Source organism: Poecilia reticulata, chromosome 3, assembly GCF_904066995.2.
Source record: "Poecilia reticulata chromosome 3, P_reticulata-male-v2, whole genome shotgun sequence".
NCBI lineage: Eukaryota > Metazoa > Chordata > Actinopteri > Cyprinodontiformes > Poeciliidae > Poecilia > Poecilia reticulata.
The window spans coordinates 16,745,557-16,771,082 of NC_088832.1; the positions used below are offsets into that span (position 1 = coordinate 16,745,557).

The 25,526-nt window shown below is 37.8% G+C and overlaps 1 protein-coding gene across 4 annotated transcripts in view; it reads left to right on the top strand.

The window, feature by feature from the left end:
- The window catches only part of syt7b (synaptotagmin VIIb), a 109,615-nt gene that overhangs the window by 59,304 nt on the left and 24,785 nt on the right, over positions 1–25,526 (top strand). For 2 of the 4 annotated variants that reach the window (XR_001776466.2, XM_017304019.2), the window contains exons 3-7: positions 2,494–2,573; positions 4,931–5,065; positions 10,010–10,210; positions 15,641–15,988; positions 21,413–21,535. Coding sequence is in view for 3 of the 4 variants with exons in the window: in XM_017304019.2 (XP_017159508.1) it covers positions 2,494–2,573; positions 4,931–5,065; positions 10,010–10,210; positions 15,641–15,988; positions 21,413–21,535 (887 nt within the window). In the remaining variant the exon portion in view is untranslated. The remainder of the gene's footprint in view (positions 1–2,493; positions 2,574–4,930; positions 5,066–10,009; positions 10,211–15,640; positions 15,989–21,412; positions 21,536–25,526) is intronic. The other 2 variants (XM_017304020.2, XM_017304021.2) reach the window with 2 other exon arrangements.

The following is a 25,526-nucleotide window of genomic DNA, read 5'->3' on the forward strand; positions in this document are numbered from 1 at the left end:
TGCAGAAATGGATCAAATAGTTTCCCAGAAACATTAGACAGCAGGAACCTTTCTTCAGTTCTTCACCTTTAAAGCCAACTCCTACTTTTGCTTCCATTTGTGCTGCTGGCCAAGATTTTTATCAGTTGCTTCTTACTTAGAACAACAGTAACTAACCAGCTTCATACGGAGTTGTGTTTATTTTTGCCATCATTTTTGTATATTTGATTGGCCTGACTCGATTTAAAAATGAGCTTACTTTGCTTGAGTTGACATTTTACTTTATCAAAATGGAGCAGTTATGCGAAGACAAACATCAGGTTTTAATTTAGCAGAATTCAATTCAACAGGTTTGGTGTGTCAGCAGTGATCTGATCAGCCACTATTTAAGTTCCCCTCATGTCTTGTTTGTTAGGTCAGTTTTGTGCTTGAGTTTTTTGTGTTACTACCTGAGTTGTAGTTTATTATGTTTTGGGCCCAATTCATCAGTTTTGAACTTTTGTAATAAATTAAGAATATTTTTTTGGAATCCATTCAGCATCTTTCTGGCTGCTCTGTGTAAAACCCTCACAAAACACAGGCCAAAAAAACAAAAATAATAAAATATATACATATTTTTTACACAGTGGCACAGTCTTGCTTTTTTCCAGAATGATAGTACTGATGTTAATGATATTAGCAGAGAAGACTTCAAAGTGGGACAGATCTTTGGAAGCATTTCTTCAGACAATCTGTAAATTTCTTTATCCCACGGACCTCTATTAAGCTCTGTTTAGTAGTTTGTAAGCAATTAACATCTGTTTGACCCTGAATGGATGGTAATCAGTACTTTGAAATGACGTACAAATGCCAGAAAGATGCATTTTAAATCTTATTGTACCATTTTTAAGTTAAATGTTGAAACACTTTGAGATGGCTCATGTGGGATTCATTTTAATAATGTATTTCTTTCACATGGCGGAAAATTATTCAACAACTTCCCTCATACTTACAATCATGCCTAACTTCTTTAATCTGAATACAGATATCATGTCTCTAACTCTCATAAGACTCCCTCATAAATGCACCTTTTGTTGTTAACAGTCCAGGATAATGTTTGCTGTTGTGTCATTTTACCAAATCACTCCTTTAAATTTAAATCATCAGACATGCATCATAGAGTATTTGTAGAATATAGACGTAAAATGATGTCAAAAGTGTCGTATGTAATTTAAACTTCAAGTTGATGAGGAAAAGGTTTAATTACAGCAACAGATGTAGCAGACGTCCCTCGTGAGGTTCAGTTTCAGAAGGTTGCTTCCTTCTATTTTACTGTAACAACATATTATACACAAAAACTACATAATACATTTCTCTCTCTTTCTCTAATTACTGTCGATACTCTGAGTACAAAAGGCCTAAGTAACTCAGTAATAAAAAGCTTTGTGTTTTAGCCCTTAAGAGTTCAGTGAACATGGAGTTCAATAAAATATGCAGGTCAGTGACTGAAAGTAGCATTGAAAGCAAAATCCAGTAAGTCGCAAAAAGAGCCTTTAGCCCTAAAAACGGTTTCCAATTTTTTTAAAACCATTTTTTGCAATGTTAGATTTTATTTTAAGACTTTTAGGGTAAAATGTAAACCTAATATAAGGATTTAAAAGCAGGGAGAGCTTTACTCATAATGATCTGTTTCCACAAACTGATACCACGGTACCAAGCGTCCAGCATGATGTTTCGGTGTCTCACAATGTTTGTAATTTTGCTTACTCTTATTAATATTTACAAAGGCCAAATGATTTGAAGTGAATGTTACTATTTTTTGCATATGATTCCTAAGAAGAAACCACTAAATGTAGCACAGTTAACATGAGAAGTGGGACAAAGTCATTGTTTTGCAAGTCAAAAGAAGGTTGAGGTCTTTTCACCTTTCGATTGAAACACTCTCTGCGTGGTTTGAGAGCACAAATCTTTTCAAGTCAATAGGTTCAAGTCATGTCATGTATTTTCTTTTTTCTTTTTTTTGTGAATTTGTCAAGGTGTGTCTAAAACTTATTAAATTTACGACTTCAAACTTCGACTCAAGTTCACACCTCTGACCAACCTTACCCTTAGGATTTCTCACCTCGTAGGGTTTTATGATCATATCCCACTGATTTAAATATTGACTAACTTATGTGTGTCTGATTTACAGACGGATTGGACAGCATTTTTGTTTCATCTCTGTAAAGATATGTTTGTGCATGTTTCATTCATCTCAGAGTGTGTTTTTGCATCTCTTTAGAGTAAAGTGGTCTCTCGTCACCTTGATCCTCTGAAGCATGCCGCCAACCTGGCATCCAACCAGATCTATTACTCTTCTCTCATTTATCATTTTGCACCACACTTGATGGAATCTGATGCCGTCCTAAAGCCTACATAATGAACACTTCACTTGCAAAAAAAATGCAGTCGTACAAATCATGCGCAGCATGTCTCTACGGTCTGTCTCTCTCTTGTCCCTCTCCATCTCTGTGTCTCTGCTTAATGTCTTTTCAGGGGAAGAGAAATAAACCGGGAATGGAGGCTGCCAGCTCTCCAGATTCCGTGAGAGGTCGAGGAGAAAATAAAGCCATCAAGTAGGTGTCAGAGAGGGAGTAGATGTGGACGCATGGAAATGACCCATGATGTGGTGATAGTTTCAGATTTTCACAGCCAATTTCTGATTGCAGAGCTAATGTATAGTAATAGTGTATATGTAATGTGATTGCTCCCTGGATGGTACTGAAGGGCAGCCATAAGATGACACTGTTTAAGTAGGAATACATTTTCAAGGACGATCAATTTAAAAAAAAAATCTTAAGGTACAAAGTGTAGAGAAATGAGTTTTTCAAGTTGTCTGCAGAACAGTGGTCAGTGGGGGTCATGGAAAACATTTTCTAAACAAAACTACGGCTTAATTCTCCTGTAACAATATGACTTTTGAATAAACTTCCCCTGTTGTTGCTGCAGAGCTCATGCATCTTTAACATATCTTTTAAATTGCGTGTCGCCTCTAGCATGTGGAGATCTCTCTGAGTGGTCAATTCAACTTAGCACAAAAAGGAATGAAATATTTTGTTTTTGTTTTTTTTGTTTGTTTTATAACATTTCTTGGCAGTGAAGTTTATACCACTGGAAAGCCAGTTTATTTCCCCTTCAAATAGTGCCACATCTGGATGGGAAATGCATTTGTGGGTTGAGCTGCACAGAAAAATTTGCCAAATGCTCTCCATCAATGCCAAACAGCTTTTAGTGAAATAAGTGGGATGGCATGGGGAAACGATTCCCAAACTGAAAAAAAGGCCTGTCATCATTGAATTCAATTCTAATGCAGGGAGAAATTGAGACAAGCTTCCAAAAAAAAACCAGTGACAATCTTGTATCCCCACTTCTTGCGACTGTAATGTTCTTCAATATGTCAGTGCTCCAGAATTTGGAGGTAGAGAGGAAGAACGGCTTGTGGTCCAGACCTCGACCACATTAAGCAGTCGTGGGATCAGCTTTGGCGTTCTGCTCAAGCCAGAATGGCGAACATAAGCACATGCAACAAATGCTGGTTGAGAAAGAATCTATCCCACAGGAGCGTTTAACCAAGCTGGTGACAACCATGAGGAGGGACTGCCAGGCTTTTGTTGTACGAATCTCTAACACATTGATGAGGGGCCTCTGTGATAAGTCAATAATCTGTTAAATGGTCAATATGTCTTGTTTTTTTCTTCAAATTCCTAACATCCAGTCCAATTAAAAAAGAGTCAATCATAGAGTAAGTGTTTTGCTTATGATTGGAAGGTATTGGCAAGCCACAAACTCAAAACCAGGAGAGATATCTCCAAAGATATAAGAGTTACTCCCATCAACACTGTTACCACTAAGCAAACAGAAACACAAAGCATGAATGTGGTGCACATTGAAAAATAATCGTTAGCGCAATTTATTGGGAACATCTGATATCCGAGAAGATAAATTGTTGTGATTTTAAAAATGTAATATTTTCATAATATTAATGTTATTACAGTTGAGACTGCTGAAAACTGACGTCCTTTGTCTTTTATTTCTCTGAAATTTTTGACGTTCTCCTCAATTAAAGCAATAATACTCATCACTGATTCATGATCAAATGGCTTTTATTGCCATTTCTCATCATTTTCAGTTGTTTAATAGGGAGCTGTAAATTAGTAATACAGTAGCCATCCATTAATTGGGAGACTGTTGGCTCTGTGTGTCAAAATGTCCTTAAGCAAGACACACAGCCACACTTCATGCTGCTGAGGGACGGTTGCATTAAAACAAGCAAGTGGAGCTTAAAGGCAGCTAATTTATAATAATAGGATCTTTCTCTGTGAGTAGGTTAGGGTTGGTTTCAAAAGTACTGTAAAGGGATCTTTTAAAAACATGTATGAGTAACAACTATGGGTGTTAAGGTTCGTTGTATACAACAAATTAGATTAGCCACACAGTTTGTTTTTTTTAGTTGCTGTTTCAAAATTTTATAAGTCTGTTTCGTAATAAGTGTGATTTTTATGAAGATAATTCGAATTCTAACCTTTAATGTCTAAAGTGTAATTATATTACAGATTTTTTATTTGTATTTTTAGAAAAGCATCATATTATTACTTGTAAGTGACTATTGTTATAATTTCATTTTTACCATCTGGTTTTATTCTGGCCTGTATTTTTCTATTTCTGATGTTCTATTACAGTCCTGCTATCCTCATCCTCGCTCCAGCCCATTCTGTCACTATATTTAACATCAAGTCCAGTTTGTTATTATTACTTCATACTATTATTATTTACTTTTCCCTGTTTATCACATCCTTTCTCTCCATGCTGGCGTTTTTTTTTTTTTTTTTTTAGACACTTCACTCATCGGTGGATGTTTTCTTTCCTTATAGCTGCCTGTCACTGTTTGACGTTCTCAGATGTCTAACCTTTTGCCATCTCTCTCTGGCTGCAGTGATCTAGACAGAGACTTTTGGAATAACAATGACAGCAGCAACGTGCAGCAGAGGTGGAGCTCCTACCCGCCCAAGGAGTTCCTCCTAAATATGTCTCCCTACGCTCCCTACGGAGACCCTCGCCTCACTCCCAAGTGAGTCCCGGTCGTGGCTGGTAAGGGACCCCCTCAGTCTGGGCAGGGCTGTCATCAACAGGGGCTGCAATAGTAAAAGAGTTATTTTATTCAAGTGTTTTGCTGCTCTTGCCTGACAAAATACCCAAATTTTCTTCAAATCTAATTCAAACGATGGCCAATTTATCATTCTGAACATTTAAAAGGTCACTGTAATATCCCGCAGAGGAGTAAAAAGAAAAGAAAAAAAACTCATTTTGTAACACTGCCTGGCCATTTGTCTTTTAACAGCAGTCTCCTCTCATCCTTGATAATCCTCATGTTTCTACATTTGGGCATGCAGTGGTGTTTAGTATGCACTGCTGGCCATGCAGCACCTGATAGAGATGTGCAGCTCCATCCCTTAATATTGCTGTGATTCTGAGGACTGCTCAAACACTGTCAGACATACAACCATTTGTTTAAATGGCATTTGTATTAGAAGGTGGTGCAAAAGTAGCCAACATAATTCATCGATCCTATACATAAACCCAGAAATCCACAATAAAACTGAAATTATGAATAACATAAAATGCAAAATATGTTCTTCCTTTGACACCTAAGAAATTTCCAATTCAATTCATTCAAGAATCACCGATTCAGGCTTTGGCAGAGAAACATTTTCTATAAAATGCATATTCACTGACAATGGATTGTTACAGTAACGTCTTATTTAGCTTCAGAAAAGCAGACATGCCCTGCAAATGAAAACGCTTGACAGTCCCATTGCTTACAGCCCTGTGAGCCTCACCAGACCTTCTCTGGCTTTCACCTGCAACCCATGGAGAGATATCATGGAGACAGATAACCCTCAGAACAGATTTTACTGCTTTACGTTTTTCTCATATTTTATTCAACGGGTCAATTAATTTCATCTCAAAACACCGTAGCTGCTCAATTATAATAATTATAAGCAATTAGATTCTCCACTGAGGGTTGACTGTCTTTTAAAAAAAAATTGTTTTGGGTCAGATTAAACAAAGAGCTTGACATTTGCAGACGTGTACTTATTGGTTTTCTGGAGGAAAGTTAGATCTGAAAATTAATGTTTGTCTTCTACGAAATGTTTTTGATTAAATATGAAGCTACGGCAAACAAATTACAGGACTTTAGCATGAAAACTGGAAACAAATTAGCTTTTCTGAGCCTTCCAGGTGTTTGAATTATGGCAGCCCCAAGAACTAAACCCAGTAGTTTCTGGGAAATTACACCACCAAAATAAAATTGTTGTTATTCACTTGGAGCTCCTTCAACTGTTTTAAACATTTTAAGCAGTGACTCTCAAAAGTGTACACACCGCTGTTAAAGTTCAGAGATCTTATGATATAAAAAGGTTAAATCAGTTCAAACTAAAAAACAAACAAAACAAAACACACTGCATGATGCTGCCACGTCTCACTGTGATTACAATGTTTTTTTGAGTCAACATAAATGGTATTTTTGTTGTTTTTCCCCCAAGCATACATTTTTCAACTCAAATATTTCTGTGTCATTTTATCAGACTGTAGCAAATTGTTCTATGAGGATTAGGGAGATTTTATACTTTCTGTCTTCCAAACCTACTTCTGAGTCCTGGCTTAAAGAATACAGGAGATTGGTGTCATGTGTAGAACAGACCCAGAACTTGTAAAGTTCATAAAGCTCCTTAAGTGCTGACCTCTTAGCAGCTTTCCTGACCAGTTTCAGTCTTCTCTTTCGTTTAACATCAGTATTGTTTGATAGATTTTTTTCACTGTTCTGTGTCCGGATTGACTGTGACATGAGATACAAATAATGCGTCCTGGGAGACACAAACTTTACTTCAGGTTTAATAGGTTTGAACTCAACTCTAAAGGCCGAATCAAAAAGTATTTCAGTAAAGTTACTTTTTATGTGAACACTCACATAATCCAGGTTACCAGTACTTGTTTCTTTTTGCTAAACATTTTATTATTCAATTGAATTATGCAAGATAAATATCACACAACGTGATACAAATTTTGAAAGAATTTATCATATTATTTGCCATTTTAACCAGAGTGTGTACACTTTCGAGAACCTCTGCATAATTTCAATATTTTTAATCTAGCCAAGCAGCATTTGTGCAGATTTCAAGTGTTTTTGCTTGTTTTTGTTTTCAAGCTGAACACAAAAACTAGTAATTGTAGGAAGTTTTGGCAGAAGGATTTTGTTCCCTCTGAGCAGCTCTCCTGGTACGTTGCCAGTCTTCATGCCAAGTTATACCAAGCAGCTGGCCAAAGTTCTACAATCAATCTTATATTCTGGCTCTCCACCAGAAAACAAATGTGCACGTTTCTTGAAATATCCATCTGTTCTTTAAGCTGTTCTTTAATTTTGCTTTTCACAGTTTCTTTTTATTTCTCTGTGTTTGTACGTGTGAGGTCTTTATGTTTTCCCGTCTCACCTCTTCCTCCCCTCGCTCTGTGTTTTCTGCTTGCTGTAAGTACTCCCACTTTAGCTCGTAGTACTCTAAATGCTGCAAGGCTTCCCGATAGCCCTCCTGAGTCTAGTCTGAACTGAGCTCTGTTCCAAAAATAGTGCCTCCTTTGTAAACAGCAGAGCAATTAAGTGTTTGGATGGTTAAAACGTCTGCTACGTATCAGCCTCCACTCCATCATTTAGATGCATCTCACACGATCGCCGAGGCATCAGGTGAACCCGCTCGTTCTTATCCTCTCTAATTACAACTCACTTGACTCTTTCAAAACCTCCAGGTGATCAATTACTCCGTCTGTGCACTGATGCCGAAAATATTGTAAACTCAGCGAGGAGTGGTGATTGCAGCCTTTGTTATGACGGCGTTGCATTAGGCTATCAATGTGAGTGCTTAGTTTTGATTGGCATTTATTAACTGGTGACAGTGTCATTTCTGAAGTGATCCATTATCCCACATGTTAAATTGCTGCAGCACGTTTATTTTTGTTTTTGCAGAACAAATATACAACTTAGAGGTCAATTGGAAGGCAAGAAAAATTACTGGAGATCTTCTTCAAGATAACTTTAAATGTGCTAACCAAATGTACCTGTTCACTAAGTAAAATACTTATTGTTTAAATGTTGTTAGAGACACCCTCCTGTTGTGCAGCTGTTGTCGTGTGGTTTGTTTTTACTCCAAAGGTCCCGTACTAAAGTCAGCGTTCAGTCTGTACTCGTCTCTGTGGCTCTCCGTCCAGGTCAGCAGGTGTGGATTTGTAGCATGCTGAGTAATATTTATTCTTTTCTTACAGGGAGTCTTTGGTGGTAAACATTAGATTAAAGCGTTGCAGGTGTGTGAGATTGCAGATATTAGTGCCATGTGCTCTCATCACCTGCATCTGCAGCCTTAAAACCCCAGAATGATGCATCGGCATAATTACGAAGCCGTGCTGCCCACTTCAACCGGCCAGCAGGTCAATCATCGCCTTAGCTTTGCGTGGTGAAATTGGCCCATTTCTCTTTATTTGTGAGTAAATCCCAGAGAACTGTGGAGCTTGGAAAATCAAAAGTTTCCCCATATGTCCCCACGGAAGAGTCTCTGCGGAAAAATTTACTAAAACTTACTTTCTGTTTATAATCTTTTACAGAAAATTAAATATCAACTACTTTTTGTAATGCTTCTAGTTTTTAAAGTAAAGTGATGGTAAAAAAAAGTAAGTACACCTGCTTTCAGTTTTAATTTTCTACATTTGAGACACCAAAATCATCTTAAAATCAAGTAAATGCAACCACTTAAAAACAATTAAACTGTGCTATTGGTTATTTTACAAGACCTAAGTAGAGCGTTAAGGGGTTGTTGCTTGCCTATTCTTAGTTTGGATAGTTTGGGGTGTTTTTCTTTATGAATGAACTTATTTGAAAACTACTGTTTATTTTTACACAGACTATCTTTTTCTAATAATAAAAATCATGTGACGATCTGAAAATTTTAGAAAAATCGTCACATGAAGATAGATCTTTATAAAATTACTGCTTCTGCCCTTAAATCTGAGAATGATATGAACAAATTGGAGTTAAAATATGATCATAGAAAAAATTGCAAATTCGCGACCTTATAGTGACCAGATATTCACCAAGGTTTAGACCACAAATTGTTTGGAAAACTATTACAAGTTTTAAGTTATATCCAATATTCTACAGATCTCAGTTAGCATAGTCAATATTTATGGTACAGTTTGTGCAAAAAAAAAAAACAAAACTGTATGGTTTTATGGTTTTGAAAAACTATAGGAAGAAAGTACAAGAAGTCGTTTCTAACATTGTGCAACTAAGTAACAGTTTTGTCTCTAAGTAACACCTCAGTTTCCTAGAGTAATTCAGAGTAAAATGTGAAGCCATCTGTCTAACAGCTCATGCTTGACCACAAAACTGGGTCACACTTCAGCATTATGATTCCAGAAACAGCAGCAAGACTACAGGCTGCTACAGGAGATGAAAATCATCTACATGTCAAAATGAATAAAGCAAACCAACGATAAACTGTGGACCAAAAATTTTCTAACTATGACTGACTGAGATTTTAAAAAAATTAATTAAAAAAAGTTGATTGCTTCAGGTCATTGCTGCAAAATGATCCCGAGGTTTGTTTTAGGTTTTTAGACTCCATTTTTGTACTTTGGGTTCGTTTTTGTTAGGTGGAACATGTTTTGAGTCGACTGTGGTTGTGTTTGCCGGATTTTAAGATCCAGGAAGAAGCTGGTAATTTTTATAAAGTCCTGCTACATAAGACATTGACACTGAAAGAAGATTTACCTACCTTTTTACCAGAACTAAAAGATACAATTTGAGTCACATGAAATTTACCCTTACCACTTCGACTAACTTGACTGAAAACTCTTTTACTCTCCGGCCTTGTACGTTTGTGCGTCTGTCTCTCGTCAATCCTCTCTTGATCCTTTCTTCTCGTCCAACCGTGTCTGTTTGTCCGTGGTCCCGCATCGTATCTTCCAGTGGGGCCGTGGATAAGGGTGGGCAGGGCGGAGCTGGACCCTCACCAGGGGCCAGTGACGGCGGGGGTGGCGCTTGCTCCAGTACAGGAGCAGGGCCAAGTCGCAGCGACAGCATTCGGAGCATGGTGACGGGGGGCAGCAAGGCCGGGCGCTGGCAGACCGTCCAGAGCCACATGCATGCCGGAGCCCTGCGGTTTAGCAAGTGAGTGGCGCATGGTGACACGGGGCACGCATGAGGGGCTACAGTGGGCACAACAGGAGCATGGTTTGGATATCACAAACGTGAGTTTGCAAAAGTAGCATGAGTGGAACACCTGCATGTGCTCTCAAAGACTGAGGTAAAGCTACGTTTACGCGAGAAGTCGGCTTGCTTAAAAGCTGACTGATCTCCAGATTGAAACATAGAGCATCAAGGTTGTCAAATAAAATAAATACTACTTGAAGGTTTGAGAAACTGAATGTCTGTTCATTTGTGGTCACCTGAGCTCTCACTGTGTTTATCAGACCAAAGTGAGAATTTGCATTTTAACTACGACGCATTGTAACGGTCATGATGTAACACTTCATTCCTTTTTCAATGTAGGCTTTGGTAAAGTTGATATTCTCTAGAAGCATACCCTAGAAACACTGGATATGTTTGTTTTAGCTTGTATCAACATGCCTTTGATTTATGTACATTATCATCTGTGTCAGTTTTGGGCCTTTACTGTGGTGAGAGCCTGAGCTGACATTGCCTCATACATGGTGGTACTATTGCAGCTAGAATTAGCACCAGAAACCACAGCAGTAATCTTCTAAATAAAAACAGTGTACTTGTAATCAATGCTTTATGCATGTTATATTTGGAAAAGTCTATTTCTGACATCCCAAGGGATGAGAGATTTCAACGTTTAATCTTAATCGACCCTTTTCTTTTTTTGTTTTTACATTTCTTTAACAAACACAATATTAAAAGCATTAAACGTTTCTAGTAGGAGTTTAAAAAGCAGGTGAAGCCTTCCCTAGACTTGTTTTATGGCCAGTAAGTGAAAGCACAAAAACATATATGCATGTCCTCTTCTGGATGGGAGTGAAAATCCTTTCTGATTGCATGGACCGAACAGCTATGCCTGCACTTACTGTGACAGTGTGGTATGAATACCGTCACACATTTACTGCATGAATAGCTCGATAATCAGTCTTTATGTAAATATCCTGCTCTGTAAAGCAGAGCAAAATAAAGTGTATGACAAACAGGTGCAGCAGAGTTCACTGCAGAAGCTCCACATGTAAACCTCTCCTCCAGTTGTTATCATGCAGCTCTTCATTATAATACTCTGTCTCCTTGGTTGAATAGACAGATTAGAAACTGACTTTAGAATTATTATTTCCCCCTTTACTGGACTGAAGACACTCCACACATAATGATTAAATCATTTGTAGCTGCATAACGCGTCTGTTCAACAATCGAGACACACAGATGTAAAAGAAAAACAAGCCTCACACGAACATCGCTCACCAATTATGCGGTTAGCTTTCTCATTCTGTGAAAGAAATGCCAAGCAATTGTTTCTGAATTTCTGGGAGTTGCATGTCTCCGCTTGACTCTTTTGCATAGATAATAACAAAGCTCTCAACCTGTATAAGTGAACTTAATTGATTTTGTATCTTGTTTTAACTTTGTGTGTGTACATTTTTAACAAGCTGTAAGGTTACATATCTGCATGTTGACTTGAATTTCATAAATGAAGCTGTGACATGCCTTTTCCCTCATCACTTGACTTTGTGTTCTGTTCTCCTTTTTTGGTTTTTCTGTATTTCCATTTCTCCTCTTGGAATTGGTATCTATTTTTGGGCATTTCCCTCTCCTCTCTCTGCCTCTCCTACACTCTCTCTTCACTCTTCACTGTCAAGATTTTTTTCTTGCTGTCTCCTTGTTTTTTCACCCTCCTCAATTTCCCATAATTACAAAATCATTCAAGGTTTATAGTCATCTTAATTGTCTTTCAAGCAAGAAGAAATTTGAAAATAACCCTCTAAGTCACTAATGGGATTCAGCAGATCAAAAGTGCTCATTGCTTAGGCCTTCTGAATAAGCGTTGCCACATATATTATTCAAAAGATGACAAAAACGTACGGCGTCTAAATAGATGAATAGACACGGGAAATCTCTATAAGGAAAGAAGTATCTTGTTTTATTCCCAGTACATTTTCCAAATGAGAAAAATTCTGTGTCAGATTTGTGTCACTGGACAGACCGGCGCAATTTATCAGCCCAGTGACTGGCTCCCAGATGTCTGGCCTAATGTCGCCATCAATCCAGAGAGATTTATTCATTTTTCATTATATCTCTTAAGATAACATGACTTTTGCACCTATAAGTATTTCAAAATGTAAAACTTGTCAGCTGATCTTTTTATTTATCGTTCATTTTGATCATAGCGTTTCTTTGTTTTGGTTTGCGGACTTAAATACAGATGTACCGTAATAATTTTTTTTTCTAGTCGTTGCGGTATTTTTAACTTTTGCGTTTCTCACATTTGAACACAGCGGCACTGAAGAAGATTGAAGAAAACCACTTATTCTTTGGTAAAGCATGTCATTTATAAGAAATTGTTCTTAAATTATTCTAAATATTACATATTCGTGATTAACTTGAGCAAACAAATCTTTATTTTTATCAATCAGACTGGGTTTTACTTTTTTATACTTTATGCCTTTTCTTACATTCTTTCTGTTAGAGATGTTATTTTTATTGTGGATTAACAACTTTTACTGATTATCCTTTTGCTGATACTTAAATTGTAATACAATATGACCGCGCTCTCTTTCATTTACAGTTGAAACCAGAAGTTTACATACAATAAAAAGACACATAAACATATTTTCTTGCTGTCTGAAGTTGAATCAAATTAAATTTTTCTCTTGTTTTAAGTCAGTTAGAATTACCAAAATTATTTCTATTTGCTAAATTGCAAAATATTGAGAGAATATGTAAGATTTATTAATGTTTCCAAAATCACAAGTTTTCATACAGGATGATTACTATCGCTTCAAAGGAAAAAACTCAGATGATGACATCATGGCTTTGGAAACTTCTGATAAGTTAGCTGAGACATTTAAGGTTTTGTTCTGTTCATTTTCCTTTTATTGTAGCCTAAATTTCACACAAGCAAAGGAATGAGCCAAATATGATATAGAAATACATTAGTTCTCAGAATTTAAACTTCAAAATACTTTCTCCAGATGATCTGGGTTTTGTAAATAACTGTCCTAACTTTAGAAGACTTGGAAAAGTAAAACGGAGTCTCAAACTCAGGTAGGAAACCTTTGTTCCATCATCACTGGCCCCTTTGAGCTGCTGCCAAGAGGAGCCCAGCTGTGTGGTCCAACATCATAATGTGGTGTCACCTCTACTGAGGGCATCATTTGGATCTCAGCAGGTGCAGTTCTGACTCCATCGTCTTCCTGATGCTACCAACAAGGAACATTGACACAAACCTCCATAGTTACAGCATTTTTATAATCTAAAAAGCACAGTATCTAAAATAGAAGATTATTTTGTTTAATCTACTGTCACAGGAAGGAAGTCCTCTCAACAGTATTTGTCAGACTATATACTCTGTTTATATCAGTGCATGCATAAAAATGTAAGGTCAGTGTTTTTATTAATAGATATTTCTGAACGGTACATGTGTCATAAGAGTCTGTGACTGTTTGGTGCTTTCAGACTGAAAATACTGAGGTCTAATTTATCCATTACCTTCTTCAGCTTGTGTGTGGCTCCACATAACTTTGCCATCTGCACCAGTTTGAACACTTACAGTCAAACACTGGACATTTCAGCAACAGCCTCAGTGTTTAAATAAAACTTTGTTTCAAACCACATAAAAAAAGCAAAACACGACCAGTTTTTGCTTTTCTTTTGGGGTCAAGAAATCCTATTTTATTTTATTTTATCATATTGTATTATGTGTAATTTGCCATTTAATCAGTTTGCACTTCAATTCCATACACTGTTGCCATTTTTCTCCCAGTTTTCTCCCAGTTTTCTATTTGTAAACAGATTAGTTTATGCTCAGGTTATGAACCTCCAACCTGTGTAACTTTTCTTGTTTGTGTTTGATGCATTTATAAATGAACCATAAACAAAGCATCATTCTGACATGAATTCATTGAATTTTATGTCAAGACTTTAGATTACACCCCATTTCCCTCAGCTGTGGTTCTCGCCTTATTGGAGCTACTTGATGCCAATATAGCTACTTATGACCCTTGATCAAACCAAAATAACTGTAAAATATGAGCAGATTTTCAAAGATCACTGTAAATGTTAGCTCTCTACATATTGTCTCAAGCATGGTCTGATGGTAGAAGGCTCCTCAGTAAACATGAAATGTCCACAGAGTTGATTAGTTTACAGATGTTTATGTCAATTGTACTGAAGGATGATATGCAAAAATGTAAGGAGTAGTTAGTTGCACATCATAATTTAAACCTGAAAACTTAAAAATAATTTAAAAAAATGATGTTATTAGCAATATTATTTAATTCAAGCTGAATTCAATAAATACATAATACATGTGGATACATTCCTCCACATGTATTACAAATAAAGTTGTACTATTGGGTGCAAATAAATAAATGCCAATAAAAAAAGCAAGGAAAAATCCCTCAGGTGAATTATACAAATGTGTGTGTTTGCGTCCTTGTTTACATAAGAGCTCCTGCATTTACTAGATGCAGCTTTGCTTAGCACCTCTGGGTGCTTTTCCTCTGCCGCTCCGTCGGGGTTAAGGCCGAGTTAATACCGAAGAGCTCCGCTAACGCAGCTCATGTCCAGGTCCTAAATCCTCCCTCAGAGCTTTGGCTCCAAACTGAGCTGTTTAGCACAGGCTTACAGTTATCAGGCATGGCTGTGATTGAGGGGAGTATAAGAAGAGTAGCAGCACTACACGAGTATAAGAGAAAGAGACCAATAATTAGAGAACAGAATTAAGGAGCAGTGATTGAAGGCGGCGGGGAGATGGAGTGATGAGAGGGCCGAGGGTGGGGAAAAGATGAATGAACAGGGGAGAGATGAAGAACTGCTGAGTTTTGGAGCGCAAAGGTAAAAAGGAGGAGTGGGAGGAGTGGAAAAGGACCTTAGAGAAAGACGGATGGAAGCAAAAGTCATCAAGTCAAGAAGGTAGAAGTAGGTCAAAACTAATTGGAGAGAGCGATAACGTCCAGCCACAGTTTAGTGCTGCAGATGGAAGCTCCAGCTAAGTGATAGTGATACTTCAGTTTAACTCGGGTTCAATTTCGCAGGGGGTTTGTTTTGACACAATTTTAATGGAAAAAAAATTGAATGTTTACATTACATGCTTTTCCACTGACACACACATGCACTTTTATGCAGCCTAACCTCAAACGTTGAAGCATTCGTCTTTAGTCTTCAGTCTAGGCACTACACATAACAGCAATTTTTCTGTTCTTTTTCTATTTTCTAAGTTTTTGCCCTTTTTCCCTTACTTTTTTTTTCATATCAGCAATCACATGCTCCCATTTGTTGAGCTTTCTTTTTGCACCTTTCAATCCATGCTGTGTCTAATTCTAAGCTCTGCCCTCTTGTGTCCATCTGCTTCCTTCCCGCTCCCACCTTTCCGCTCAGTTTCGGGGATGCTTCCCTCTCGTCTGCCTCCACTCTGGAGCACATCCCGTCGTCGGCCGTCGCACGTCCCCGGCCTCTTGTCCGCCAGCAGAGCCTCCAACAGCCCCTCACCCACCAGCCCCCTCCGGGTCCCAATGACCCTCCGGTCACCTCACAGAGCCTGGGTCAGTTGCACACAGGCCCAGGCGGCGGGGGCCACCGTGGGGGCCCGCGGGGGGTCCGGGGGAGTCCGGCTGGAGCTTCCAGGTATAGAGGGACGGGGACTGGCCGATCACGGTCAAATCCAGGGAGCTGGGACCACATGATGGAGCAGATTCGCCACAGAGGTCTGGACGTCAAGTCATTCCTGTAAGTGTCATGAAGTTCTCTATTGATTTAAAAGTTTATTGATTTGTTTGCTTATAACCTGGATAAAGAGAGAACTAGCAGTACTAAAGTTGCTAAGTCCTTCAAATAGAGTTGATCGAGTCGGTTCAGTTTGGTCATTGAAACATGTTAATACCAAATTATTGTTTGTGACGTCTTTAATGTATTTTTGATGTTTAACTAACCAAACAGTTAAGTAGAATGTGGCATATTTGCTTTCTGAATGTCAGGAATTAATGTAAGTGCTTCTTCGTAATTTAAAGGATAAATGTAAGAAATTAAGCTTTTCCAAGCAAATGTGTGCTAATTTACAAATACATAAAACAAGACAAGATAAACTAAACCTATCATACATCTTTTAATCATATACTGTCATTCTCACTTCATACATCTTACTAATACATTAATTAATTATATTATTTAGTGCAGCGTTAGAGAATGTGTGTGACTTTATGCAGGCAGATACGATGCAATTTAAGTAGACTCAGTGATTTAAAGTATATCAGAGAAAATAACAAGTTGGCTGTCAGTGTTGGAAATGCTGAGATGGATTTTGTGTTGGTGTTTTAAGTTTTACATTAAGCTTGTATTTGCCTGAGTTGTTTGCTTAAAGATTGCACTATTTGTTTTTTTGTTTTTTAATAAATCATAGTAAATCTTTTTCTGCGCAGCGCTCTGCAGCTAGTCCCTGCACACACATCTCACAGCTGGCTGCACACAGAACACAAAGGATGGCTTCTTTATAGAAAAATAGCTTGTGCCTCATGCTCCAGTTTACTGTGGTTGAAAACATTTTTTTTTTTTGCATGTTTAACTGTTTTATTGGTATATTTACGAGTAAGAAAATAAGGTCTGTTCTTCTAGGCTCACGTTTTGTAAACATACTCATGATGAGCTCAGAAACTAACACAAAAAACCTGATATAATGAACTCAGCAAAGAACTGACATTGACAACATGCAATCATATAATTGCATGTAATGTCAGATCCAGGAGATAAACGACTGTGAAGCATCTTAGATTTAACTTACAACACAATGTTACTTGGCAGTTTCAAAGCAGCCAATCCAAAGATCAGTGGTAAGAATTCCTCCTCTGCCTCTGCTCCCCGGTTAAAAAACATTTTTACTCAAACCACCAATCTGACATCAAACGTAAAATACTAAAGACTCGCTGTACGGAAAACCATTAATCAGATGTTTTAATCAAACAATACAGTATCTGGTGAACAGGATAGATACTGGAATACAGAGGCCTTTGATTTTTATTTTTTTTGACTTACAGAGCCCGGAGAGATCTCCTCCACTGCTTGACTTGAATGATAAATTACACATGATGTGCTGTACCTCACCGGCCTCCCCTCCTGACCATAAACACACACTCTTGCACGCATCAATAACCAAACCTCTTCCCTTCTGAGCTTTTTGCTGGTTCTCTTATTAACATTGTCTCCGGGCTGAAAAACCATATTGAGGTTTCATTGCTCGCAATCTCTGTCTTTATGAATGTCAGCGGAGCAAATACATTAGTTTTTGGCACCTGTGGTGATTGGGGATATTATGCATTTGTCAAGTTATGGTATGGACAACAAAAAAACAGCAGCTTTCTTCCATTTGTGTCTTGTGTCACCGTCGTGCTTTTATTCCAGATCGATAGACCTGCTGTAGGCGGTAATGATTTCAGCGTCCTTTGGTTGGGGTGCACGCTTCTTTTACTGTCATCTATACAAATTCAGTCAGCCCATCAATGAGCATCATGAGGGTTGTGTTTATGCGTTCCCAGTGGGCTACTGCCTCTTGAGTACTAATATGTTCCCTCTTGCTGTCAATACTTCTTCTACAAACAGCATTGAATTAAGGACAGGAGTGCTCTACAGAAGGCGCACGGCAGCGAGAAAAGAAAGAAATGTGATATTTGCCGAGATGAGAGAAAGATCAGTGGGAAAATGAGGAGAAGACATCAAAAGACGACCAAATAACTTTCATTTTGTGGAAGCTTTTGATCCACCTTACTTTTTACATACTTCTAAGCTTTGGGCACACTTTCATGTCTCTGTCGGTGTTTGTCTAAACAGCGAAGGGTTTAATGTACTATTTGGGAGTTTTGTTTCCTGTCTTAAATTAATTATTGTTTCAACCAGTAGCACTGAAACCTCAAACTCTTCAGTGATCTAAAAGTTCAGTATCAAACTTATAACACTTACTGTGACTAGGAAAAGTGAGATGGCAAGTTTTGAATTAAAAGAAAAATACATTAGATATAAACCTTTAATTAAGCTGATAACATGGTTCTATTTGAGTCTGTTTGTTTTTGTACAACAACATTCAATGTCCTTAATAAAGTAAAGTAACTCTATGAAGTCAAAAGGAGTATACAACTTTAGGGAGAGGATCTTTCCTAGCGGTCCATTCGAATGTATTTTTGCGCCTGGACTCCGCTCCCGGTTTCACGCTCTTTGCCACCTTGGAGAGGACGCCTTTCTTCATTGGCAAAGGAAGGGACTATTTCTTTCAAGAAACCCTGGGTCCAAAGTAGTAATTTCAGAGTACCTTTCGTGTGGCAAGCATCTGTATTCCCAAGAAATAAGCCTTGGCCCTTGGCTTGTTTGGAATTCTGCAAAATCTTTGAATTATAGACTCCCAGAGACATTGTCCCTCTTTTCATCACTGAACTGATGTTGCTGCTTTTCTTCTGAGGGAGAAGAAGTACCACAGCTTCACCGATGCTACCTGCATGTGTCAGCTGAGTCAACATTTGCCCCAGGACTGGAGAGCATCACCTGGAGTTAAAAGGAGAAGAACCTCAGCCCTGCATATGCAGCCCGGAAAAGCGGCTCTGTATCTACTTTCCTTTCTTTATTTATACCAGAGGCAACTGACACTATTTTTCCCCTTTGCTGCCTCCCCCGTTCCAAGAGAAAGAATGAATTTCAGCTCCAGATGCTTGTTTTACCACAAACTGAACAGCAACTGCCTTTGTATCCCCAGCCGACGCTGCAAAAACCCCTGTGCTGTTAGGTTTCCATCATTCACTGGAGATTCCTTGCTTCATTAAGGATGACTAATGCAAGAGGTGTGCCAGGGCAGAGATAAGTTAGCTTAGGAAAAACAATTTGAAAACTGGTTTTGATTTTCCATTTTGTTGTGTTTTATTGTGTTTTCCAGGATTTAATCCTGCAAACTGCTTGGGAACAAACAGGCCACCTATAGTATAAACAATGTTTTATAAGGTTATTGACTGATAGTCATTCTTATCATACAATGCGAGTTTACTGCATTTTACCGGACGGAGCTTTTCTTTCCTCTCTCCGACAACGTGACAATTCTTTCTTTCTGCCTGAGGAAAGCTTATAGTGGTGACGTTAAATGTGGTTCTTTCACCTTATTGGCTGAAATCAAAAAAAAAAAAAAAGTGTGTGAATAGCCGATAAACACCAGTATGTTAATCAGGTGTGAGTTCCCCTGCCCTTTGAAACGGCTCAGATATACACTGTAAACAAGCTGAATTCAAATACAAAGTTTACCTTTTAAAACTTCTGAAACTGCTATTTAAAGCATGGGGTTGTTTCTTCATAGCTCCAAATAGTATATTAAAAATAATCACTATTGCCTCTTAAATTGGTGTTTTTAATCTGTTTTCTCGGCTTCTTTTCCGGTGAAATGTTCCTGCATTTCTCCTGGCGCGTCACCTGTGTCAGTGCTCTGAACAGCAGATTCTGGTGCTGCTAATCAGAAAACCTGTACTGAAGACCATTAAAGTTATAGTCATGCTTTTAAAAGTTTGCATTGCATTCACGCAAGCCAAGCAAGCGGTGTTACCTTTATACTTGACACGTATGTTGGTAATAGGGATTATCTAAATGCCATTTGCTCTCAATGTCCAGATTGTCAAAGCTCTCGCAATCTGGATCATTATCCGAATCATTACTCTAAGACATGTCAATATCCCATTCAGATGCTCTAAGCGTAACAACATAAGTTGTCATTTTCTGTATCTATAAAATTTTTATTTGCCTTGTTTAAGGTGCTGCTAACTCTGTAAATGTCAGAGATCACTACATTGTCGCTGTGTCGTATTGTTGTTCATGTTATTATATCATTGTTTATTCTTTGTTAGTTTTTATCTTTCAGCATTTTGATATTCTTTCATTTCTTTACATGTAGTTTAATTGAGTGTTACTAAGTAAGTAAGTAAGTTAACTGAGTATTTTAACTGAAATACTTTTGGTATTAAACTCACATATTGAAGCGATGTTGTTTGTGTTTATTCCATATTTACATGTGCAGTGCTGCTCAAAACCACCAGTGTTGGACATATTCTTTTATCTATTATCATTTTAATATTTAAGCCTCGACAGGCAGGCATTCATGAACAATAACTGAGACCGAAAGCTATTTTTTTATTTCATAATAATCAAGTGGTGGCCTGACTTGGTATTTTAGATCTGAATGAATTTTCTTAATTATTGCCTTTGGCATTTTGTTATAGTTTCTCATAGTCAAACTAAACCCATTCTTGCACAGAAGGGGAAGAAAGTTTGATCATCTCCTGTTATCTCAAATAAAACTAGAAATAACTACAAATATTGTTCACACTCTAATTTCAGCATTAAGGGATCAAACAACTAAGGACTCAGTATGTGATAAATAAACTGGCACATTAACAATCGGTCCTTCCAGAACAAGCTGCTCTGATCATAGGCTCCACGGCTCGACTCGTTATATAAAATGTGAGAATAAGACTTTTGTAGTGATTAATATGTTCTGTGGCATTTAATAGCTCATTCCTACAGAGCTGTAAAATGAAAAACATCAAGCAACATCTTGAGCTTTTTAACTTGGTCTAAGCATATTTGCAAACATTAGAAATGGGAAAATCAAACTCAGAAATTTAAAGTTGTGACTAAGTCTTTGCATAAAAGATCCCATTGGGTATGGAAATTCATATTTCTTAATCATGAAATTTTGTCTGCCAGAGACTACAAAGACCATCCTCATAGGTTATTGTTGTTGATTTATTGACTGTTGTTCACATAGCCTACTTTAGTTGTAAAATACATCTGAAGAAAACATGATGCTTTTTTTAAAACTTGTTTTGCAGAAGTAATAAAACGGCAAAACCTCACGTTTTCCAGATGTTACCGATTGCATGCAGATTTTTATAAGATGCATTGCGCAGGTGTGGTTGCAGTTTTTGCTAAGATGAAACACTTTAGTGTCCTCACATCGTTCTACCGCCTCTCTCCCACTCTCTCTTTGTACACCAAATGAATGTGTGCTGGATGTGTTTCCCATCACTGCCTGTCTGTGTGTTTTGCCCGGAATACGTGTGCGGCGCTGTTTGTCCACATATTCCACCTGTGTGTGGACTTGTGATCCCTTGTTTGTCTCTGTATGTGTGTGTCCAGTGAGGGGAAGATGGTTGTTCTATCTCTAGCAATCGGGCTGGCTGAACAGGATGACTTTGCCAACCTCCCAGATCTCCAGGAAGCTCCGGCAAGCAAAGAAAATGAAACCACACCAGATAAAAGGTAATTACAGATGGAGGCGCATGAATGTGAGCACAATATGTGAAGTGGACGGGAGTGTCATTAAACGCCTCACACTGTGTTAAATCCTCAGTAGTTCAGCTTTCTAGGTTGTTCAAAATGGGACCTCTTGGTGGTTTTTTTGAGTCCTTATAGTTTTTGATTGGACTTCAGTGGATCAGGCCTGATCCTGTGCAGCTAAAATATCCCAATAAAAGTTGAAGTTGAATCTTGCAGTTTGAAGACTGAATGTTGAAGTTTTGTGTGTTTCTTGAGTTATTTCTGCAGTGTGGCATGCTGCTCAGTCTTGTGGGACACTGGTGCATTTTACGGTATTCAGACCATGAGGCATATGCTTATGGTAAATGCAAAGTAATTGTCATTTAGCTTAAGGTTCGGCATTTAAATCTTTTTATGTTATCTGTTTAAATCTTACAGCTGATTGATTTGTTTTGTGTTGATGCCTGTTTTGTACCGTATGTATTCAGAGATTTGTTTGGCTGTTAGCCCCTCACTGATTGGGAAACTTAAAGTTTCACAAAAAGAATTGTACCTCAAGCTCTCTTATAATACCTTAGCATTATGTTTCCACTGCAAATAACATCCCAGCTACAGTGTCCCCAAGATTTTGGTTTAAAAAGGCCACAGTTGATTTTGCAGTACTTGATTGTAGAAAGCTTTGATTACAGTATTTTAGCTTAAATTTTTAACTTCTGCTGATACAGCTAGACAGCAGTTACATGTGTTTTTTTTACAGCTGTTCTACAACTCAGTAAAGGAGTGGCAAACGTTCTAGGCATAGTGGGAATGTTGGACCTCTTTGTGAAATATGTATGTGGAAATCCCTTATATATATTGGAAATTGACAGAATATCCATGAAAACAATAAAATCTTTATTGTTACATTATCTCTTCTAAGAAAAGACATGTTCTATGACTAAATATCTTTTATCTCATCTGTAAAAAATAAAAATGTTGTCGCTTTCTCAATTTCAGCACATCCGTTGGTGAACTTTGCATTTCTGGGACTTCAGCAGACAGTTCTAAGTTCGAAGATCTTATAAAACTTATTTTGTTTTGTGAGGTTTCTGTTTTACGATGGCCTCATGGAGATTTATTTTATTTTACTTATTCTGTGAATAGTTGATGTTTGAAAGTGTGATATAATTTTAAGCTTTTTAGGCTTTATATCATAGATGAAATTCCAAATGCACATGTAGTGTAGTAAGCACTTAAATTAAAAATCTCCCTAAACTCGATTAACTCCCAGAAACAGGTAAACAACTCGACTCTAGCGTTAACATATAACATTTTCTGAATTTCTCTCCCTGGAATATGCTAGCTCTCTGTCATTTTGCTCTAAAAGCTTTGGGCTTTTCAAATTTTCCCACTTATTTTATGCCCAACTTGAAGCTTTCTCTCATTTTATTATTACATAACAGCACAATCTCCCACCAGTTGTTTCCTTGATTTGTTGCTGTTGCATTTTCACTTCCATATTCTCTGTGGTCCCCACCCAGAACTTTGAAAGTCTGCTTGACTGCAGCTCTTTGCTGCTCCTTTGATGTTTGAATCGCAGACACAGGAGCAGGGCGCCCTCATTATTTAGAAGTAAGATTCCCTGCATGAAACGCTCGTCTAAAAATATGCTAAGTTCTCTCATCTACCAGTGATCTCGCAGCGGCAGTCGCAGACTAACGCAGTCTCCCAGCTGGCGAACAAAGGACTGCACAGGCTTCTCTCTTATCGCATCAGTGTTTGAGGGATAAAGTACTTACCACACTGCCTTGACTCCGCTGGGCTCAGGACAGCAGGGCACAGTTCAGGATAAGCATCTGTACATTCCAGCGTAGGTGTTTTTATGTGGTGTTATTGTTTTTTCCCATTAAAAATCTCAGCCGCGCAAAGTTTTATCAAAACCTTCCTTTCGGTACATCAAACCAAGCTGCTTTAACTAGGTTATCTGTGAACTTTTGGTGGGAAAAGACTAGAAGCTTGCCTTTGAAAGGAATGTAATATAAATGTTTTTTTTTTGTTTTTTTTTTTTTGCAAAAATGATTTAAAAACAGTTGTAAACAAATGATGACCACCACCGTCTAGCCTGTGGGGTTTTCAGGTGCCTCATTCTGATCACAGCCCAGCCGCCTCGCCTCCACCCAGAGGTGGGGCCAGGTTGTCCATTGTTCTTCCTACCACATTTAATAATAGCTCTCTATTATCATTATCATCATCATCTCTATCTGTAGCTTCTCCTCCCTTTTGTGTCTGTAGTTACTTTTCGAGCTGCGTCTCTGTCTGCTGGTCTGCTCCTGGCAGTTGTCAAAAAACCTTCAGCACGACTGAGCAAGATGCAACGGGATGATCTCGCCAAGATTATGTGTGACAAAACAAGAAGCTGTCAGGCAGCTGCACAGAGAGAGGATGAAGGAAAATCATTTGCTTCTAGTTCTCTAGACGAATTACGTTTCAAGACAAATATAGGCTCAAAACTGGAGGTTTGAGGCAAAACCTTTTGCCACATACAGTACATCTTTCAGCAGGAAACCTAAAAAAATAGATAGCAGATAAATAGCATGACATGGTTTAAATATAAATAAGAAAAAACAAGCTGGATATGGACATGCTGCAGGATGAAAGCTAAATTTAGATCTATTATAATTTGTAAACTTCTTGCTTCTTTGTGAGATCTCTGCAAAAAAGATATCTCACCATAACAACTGCGTCTTGGTCTTTTTTCTCCAGCTGGAAACTGTGTTGATGAAAACTGTGAGCCTGAAACAAAACAGTAAATGTGTGGGCTGTTCTGAGTTATAAGAGGTTAAAATCTCTGTGGATCTCAGATGAGCCACAGAATTGGTAATAAGTTTAGGAAGTTCATTATGAGTGATCCCTTTCACAGTGTGCTGACTCATTTCATCCCCTGTTAACATGAACATATTAGTCTAACTTTATTGTCTTCTCAACATTACAGCTACAAAGCTAATTAGAGGTATGAAACAAATTGCTGAATATTTCTCCTTCCTAAATAAGCTTACTCTGCTTATTTAAACTGTTATGTGTCTTATGCACTTATGCAAACATTCTGGATGACTGTGCTTATAATGGGAAATTATGCAAATTTTGCAAAGTCTTGATTTGGTGACAAACCGGTATTTCTTAAAATGTAATCTCTACATTTAACAGAAATTCCAATACGATTTGAGGTGATGGTGCCTCACTTCATTTTATGCTGCTAATATATTTTTAACATTTGTCAGGAATGCATTTATACAGTACATTATCACTTTGCATCACTTTTCCTTAATTACACTTCATTTATCGAAGGTTCCGCTTGACAATGCACCTAATCTACTGTATTCAATAAGAGTCAAATCTCATTTAGTTTATGTAGCTTATGTATCATGCTGTTTTAATACATAATAACCTCGGTTTGGTTCTTGTTTTGTTTTCCCGTTCTTCTTTCTGAGCTTCACTCCCTGAGTTACTTTAAAAAACTGTTGAGCTTTTTAAGTGTCAAAATAAATACACAGGTCGTAAAAATCCATGAAGTCAGCATTGATTTTTATCTGCATGAAGAGTTGTGTTGACATAGGTGTTCAGTGCGAAGCCTAGAGGGCAGATCCAAATGGAAATAAAAGCCCAACCTCAGAAGTCAAAAGAGAAATTGGCACTTGTCAACAAGTTGTGCCGTTTTTGTTGAAAAATATTCAATAGACTCATTGCATTGACTGTTGTTTCACCAAAATCATGGGTAATTGTCTTATTACGATGTTTAAAATAGAAAGATAATGTTGAGCAGTTTTTCTCATTGCATTGCTTTATTGATAGATCTTAGCAGTTGTCAGGCTCAGATATATATATTTTTTTTATTATTAAAATTAGGCTGTGGGGTGTATCCTAAACATCGTCACACTTCTGTGGTCAGATGTTGACATTTATGGGGTTGCAGGTGTGATGGCTTTTTTCAAAGAACAGTTTACCAAAGAAGTTAGGA